General features: G+C 42.5%; 1 protein-coding gene across 1 annotated transcript in view; it reads right to left on the bottom strand.

Annotated features, from left to right (window-relative positions):
* Positions 1-273: 273 nt before the first annotated feature.
* Positions 274-6,000, bottom strand: part of CUNH16orf78 (chromosome unknown C16orf78 homolog) — a 28,581-nt gene continuing 22,854 nt past the window's right edge. Inside the window, exons 4-5 of the mRNA XM_032255616.1 lie at positions 3,025-3,280; positions 274-573 (exon numbers count right to left, since the gene is read on the bottom strand). Of these exons, the coding sequence (XP_032111507.1) occupies positions 426-573; positions 3,025-3,280 (404 nt within the window). The 3' untranslated portion in view covers positions 274-425. The remainder of the gene's footprint in view (positions 574-3,024; positions 3,281-6,000) is intronic.

The following is a 6,000-nucleotide window of genomic DNA, read 5'->3' as shown; positions in this document are numbered from 1 at the left end:
ACCCCTCTGCATACCAGGCCAGGTCCCCACAAATCCAAGTCCTACACCTGGACATGGGGCACATATGTGTGTCCCCACCAGCCCCTTTACTCTTTGTCCTTTCTAATGTCCCTCTGGGGACCCTGAGACCCCCCCTTTTTTTTTATTCCTTCTAAGACATCCTTCCTAAGAAGCCCTTTCTAAGGAGTCTTCTTTTGGTCGGGAGAAAAACTACAGTTCCTCCTAAGCTGGTTCTGATCTGGATGTCAAGGACCAGTCTGACAGCAGAAGAGTGATCATGCAGCTGAGGCTTGTTTCCTGATTGCTTACGTTCTAAAGGGATGCACTAAGTTGGAAGGGCCACTTGTAGTGTGCCAGAGGATGGGATCTGGAGGCAAAGATTCCGGTGCCAGAAGGAGCCTGAAGGTGGTGGCGAGGGGAGCTATTTAGAGGGCCACGCTGGGTATTCCGGTGAACACCTTTTTAGCGTCTATTTCCCCTTCGACCATGTGGGGATGGATGTCCACGTTCATTCCTGCATCCCTGCACAGCTTGAGCAAGGTCCGAATGTTCTCCTTGGACAACCTCAGGTATCTGTTCAAGAGAAGGCCAAAGAGGTCAGTTGAAGGTGGAGTCACAGCAGCTTCTAACTTTATTGCAAAGAGTTTAGATTTAAGCAGTTGTAAGTGTGGGTGCTCTGCAAGGGACTGGCTCTCGCAGTCATCTGCAGAGCTCACAGAGACTTTTTAAGACTGCAGGATGCTCCGCAAAGGCAGTGGGAGTTTCCGTTGGTGTAACTCCTCTGGTAATCAGCTGCCTCCAAAGAAAAAACATTCATTATATTTGACTCAGCAGCCCCACTCAGGCTCTCAATGTATCCCAAGAAGAGAAGTCAATGGAAAGAAAAGCTATATAAATAAAAGATGTTCATTTTGGGGTTGTCAACAACAGGAAAATGAGTAATTCCTCTAACAGAGAAATGGTCAATCTGATAATGGATGACCCCACATCAAGGATCTTAATTAAAAGGCCATAGTTAGAATGGCATTAGGAAGAAGATGGTGTCATATGGCTGTGACAGTACCAAGTGGGAAGAAAGGACAGAATGTGAATTGTTACGTGATTTGTCACTGCCATGCACACATACCCTGGGAGAGGCCAAGGGCCAGGAAAGATACAGGACAGTGGAAATAATGGCTGAGCAACGTTGCAGGCATAGCGGTGAGTATTTGCTTTTAATAATATCCACACAATTTAAAAATCAGACCATTGATTTAGAATATTAGCTAAAGACCCATAATTCTGATTTATGCTGAAGAATGGGCTCAATCCCATTTGTACTGTGTGATCCACAGAGCTCCTTATTCTATCAGCAACGCTGACCTTGGTCCCAGCTTCAGTATAGGGGGTAGGCCCCTGCTCAGGCTGCCTGCTGGTTGCTTACTTTGCCACAGATGATGGGAGAGGAATTGTGTGTTGCTATAACCTGATTTTCTGCCTTTTGGGAATGGCCACTCTTCTTTAAGATCTTCCCGGAGCCTACCTGGTTTTATGGCCAGCTCAGACCCCTTCAACTATCCTCATACCTGGGCTATGTTTTCTGTGACCAGTCTAGCCTATGAGGGTGTCATGCATATGTACATGGGGTCACTCATTAAGATCACATCTGGGCCAAGTGCTGTGGCTCACGCCTGTAATCCAGCACTTTGGGAGGCCAAGGCGGGTGAATCACTTGAAAACAGGAGTTCAAGACCAGCCTGGGAAACATGGCGAAACCCCATCTCTTCTAAAACTACAAAAATTAGCTGGGTGTGGTGATGTATGCCTGTAATCCCAGCTACTTGGTAGGCTGAGGCATGCAAATTGCTTGAACCTGGGAGGTGGAGGTTGTTGTGAGCTGAAATCTCATCACTGCACTCCAGTGTAGGTGACAGAGCAAGACTGTCTCAAAAAAAAATCCCATTCTGAACCACTTCATTCTTTTTTTGGATTTCTTGAATGACTTCATATGCTATCTCTTCAAATGTTCTTTTCCTGTCTTTGGAAGATAGGAGTCCTGTCCAAATCTCTTTTCCCCCCACCATGGAACACAGGTAGGCTGTCTGTTGGCCAGAGTCAATTACAACCACCTGGTCTATCTGAAAGCCATGGCTGAAGTCATCCAGTCATGGAACCAGTCAGCAAGGGCACTCTGTTGAGGTCTCTGCCTTTTCATCTTGAAACCAGTTATCCATTCTACCCATCCATCCTTCTGCCAGTCAGTGAGCAGAGCAGGAATTTGTGATGGGGTTATTAGATTGCCAGACATTTGAGACCATCTTAAACCTACAGATGAGTTTACTGATGTCAACATTACCAGGAAAATGACAACTACATCACTCTGTTATTTTGTTTTCTTATTTGCTAAAGTTTCTGAACTTTGTCCATTACACCTTTACAGTAAAGGAAAACACTGGTCTGGGGAGAGGGATACCTAATTTTTTGTGGGAAACTAGGCTGTATTGCTGAAAGCCAGCCAGCCCTGATAAATAGGACAGAGAGCAAGTGAGAAGGGAGACTCTTTGGGAAGAGCAGTAAATATCAAATGGTTTCACACTTTGCCCATGATCCCTTTGACAGTCTAGAAGTGTAATCATGCAGCAGGTAGGTCACTGGGGATGGTGGCTACCATCAGCAGCAACTCAACACCACAGTATAAAGGATCTTAGGGAAATCCTCCTGTTAAGACAAAGCCACAAACCCTCATTCTTTCCTTTTTGAGTAATATTGAAACAAATGAAAATATTGGGAGGGTTGTTGAAAGTATGGCATCAAAATGGCAGCATCTAAATGACATGCCCATTCAGGGGATGGTCTACTGTCAGGTGAGCTACTAGAAACCCACTGGCTTGAGCCCCGGAGCAGTCCTTTGGGACCAAAGGGCAGAGCTCAGCCACGCCAAGCCCCTACTCCTAGATCTTCAGGCTCAGCCAAGCTGTTTGAGCCGGAGAGAATAGTGAGCAAAGCCTGTTCCATGACCCCATCCCATTAGCCCAGGGGTCTCACCGGCAGCTCAGCACCTCCTCTGGCTTCAAAATCCTCATGGTTTCCATCTTGGGCTCAGTGCCTTTCTCCATGAGGGTCTTTAGCTTGCGTTCATAAGCCACGTCAGGCATCTTGGTGGACCAGTCTCTCAGGAAGGTTGACCTCCGGCTGCTAAAGGTACTTTCCTGTAACATGGGATCGAAGATAATGCTTGGTCGACCGAATGGGTTTGGCCTCTGACTGGACTCTGGGGCGATTCCATCCTTGATGTCTAGCTCTGAAATTGGACAGATGTCATCAAAGAGTTAGATTGTGGGAGATGCGAGATTTGGGGTAGGCAGGAAGGGGATGAGGACTGGAGGAATGCATGGGCTTCAAACAATACCTGTTCTGAGATATGAGGTCTTTGCATAGCTTCCACAGGTTCTCTCCACTCGCCTCCCTCCACCCCACCTTTTTTTTAAGATGGTTTCCTCACAGGCTAGAGCTCAGTGGCACAATCACAGGTCACTGCAGCCTCTATCTCGCAGGCTCAAGTGATCCTCCTGCTTCTCCCTCTGAGTAGCTGGGCCCATAGGCACATGACACCACCCCTGATTAATTTTTATAGTTTTGTAGAGATAGGGTTTTGCCATATTGCCCAGGCTGGTCTTGAATTTCGGGGCTCAAATGATTCACCTGCCTCGGCCTTCCAAAGTGGTGAGATTACAGGCGTGAGCCACTGCACCGAAACCAGGTTCTCCTTCACTTGTTCAATCCTTCCCCCGACTCTCCTTTCTCCCTGCCCTGTTTCCACTCCCTTCCTTTCAATCTGTTCTCCTCATTCTCCCCAAAGGGAGTTCCCCTAAATGGGATGAGCCTAGAGGAGGTAGCCTAGAGGACAGCTTCTGATATGTCAGGGAAGGTATCAGAAGAGAAAAGCTTTGAGCTGGGTTTGAAAGGGCGAATAGTTGATCAGTTAGAAAAGGAAGGAAAGAATCACAGGCAGAGAAACAGAATGTGTAAAGGCCACAAATACATGAAATGAACTGGTGTGTGTCTGATATGGCCCAAATATGGGTTTTGAACCAAATAAAGTATTGTTGGACTCGCAGGGTTGTCCAACATTTTGGCTTCCCTGGGCCACACTGGAAGAAGAATTTTCTCGGGCCACACATAAAATACACTAATATTAATGATAGCTGATGAGCTAAAGAAACAAACAATCAAAATAAAAATCTCACGATATCTTAAGAAAGTTTACAAATTTCTGTTGGGCTGCATTCAAATCTGTCCTGGGTCCCATGCAGCCAGCCTGCAGGTTGGACTGGGACTTGGACACCTTAATGTTTTCTTCCTGCTAAATTTTCTTCTAAGTATTTTATGTATTTTTACTCAGGAGAATGGAATATTTTCTACTCATTTCCATTTCTAACTTGTATGACAAGTATAGAGAGAAAAGTCTACTGTTTTTTAAAAACTGTATTTGTCAGCTGGGCATGCTGGCTCATCTCTATAATCCCAGCACTTTGAGAGGCTGAGGCAGGAGGATTGCTTGAGGCCAGGAGTTCAAGACTAACCTGAGCAAGAAAGTGAGACTCCATCTCTACCAAAAAAAAAAAAAAAAAAATTAAAAAACAAATGAGCTGGTTGTTGTGGCACATGCCTGTCATTCTAGCTGCTTGGGAGGCTGAGGTGGGAGGATTGCTTGAGCCTGGGAGGTAAAGGCTGTGGTGAACTGTGATCACACCACTGCACTCCAGCCTGGGTGACAGAGCGAGACCCGGTCTCAAAAACAACAAAAAAAACGCAAAAACTATATTTGTTTAGTATACCAACAACCACAGTACATTTTATTACTTTTTAACTAGAATTTCATGAGTTTTGCAGATGTGCATTCATATCAGGGGAAAAAATGAAAGTATTTTTCCTCCAATATGTATCAAAATTATCAAAATTATATATTCTTCTTAGTATATATTACATTTGACAGACCCTCTAAGACGTTGCCAATAATGATGATAGGGATTATGCTTCATTTTGTTCCTGATTTTAATTTAAGTAAATTTGGCATTGCATTATTTAGAATGATATTTGCCCCTAGTTGGGGTGTATGTTTTATAATATTTTAGTGGTTTTATCCCTGGTTAACATAGAGTTTTTACTGGTGATAATTGCTTGATTCTATTCATTGTTTGTGTGTGTGTGCGTGTGTTTTGCTACCTTCTGATATAATCATGTTTTTTTCCTTTAATATGTTGATGTAATGAATTGTGTTCTTCAATATCCCAATAATGAACCACTTCTCACCTGTTGTAATAAAGCCCACTTGTTTGTGGTGGAACTCATTTCAGACATTGTCCATTTGATGTATTTTCATACATTCAGTATGTTTGCTAAAAATTTTTAGATTTTTGCATCTATATTATTGTGGGATTGGCCAACCTTTCTAGTATAAGTTTTAATATTGAAGTTCTACATTAATTTAATAGCTTGTTAAATTAATGCAGAAATGTCTATATTTTATACAGCCTGTAATAGTTGAAATAACATTAGGATTATTTGTTCATTAAATATTAGAATCTCGCATGAAAACATTTGCCTTAGTGCCATTTTTTTGTGGGAAAATGTTATTTTTCAACCTTCACTGCAGAAATTACTCTATTCAATTTTTCTGCTCTTTACTGAGCCAATTTTGATAACATACAGTGTAATAGGAAATCATCCATTTCCTTTAGGCTTTAAAATGTATTGTCTAGAGGCATAGTATTCTATTGTAATTCTTTTATTTTCTTTGTATCCTTTCTTATATTAAATCTTGTATATTTTTACTCTTCTTTTTAACAAGGCTTATGATAACTTCATGGCAATTGCTTTCATGTCACTTGCTTTTTCAAAAAGCTAGCTTTTTATTTAGCCTTTTAACTACTATTGATCTTGATATTATTCATGAATCCCAGCCAGTATTTAATATAATAATTTTTTCTTTTTCACAAAAATTCTTTCTTCTACTTATTA

Source organism: Sapajus apella, unplaced genomic scaffold (assembly GCF_009761245.1).
Source record: "Sapajus apella isolate SASKATOON/1434 unplaced genomic scaffold, GSC_monkey_1.0 scaffold90, whole genome shotgun sequence".
Classification (NCBI taxonomy): Eukaryota; Metazoa; Chordata; class Mammalia; order Primates; family Cebidae; genus Sapajus; species Sapajus apella.
The sequence above is the reverse complement of the archived record's forward strand: the minus strand, read 5'-3'. Positions and strand labels throughout refer to the sequence as shown.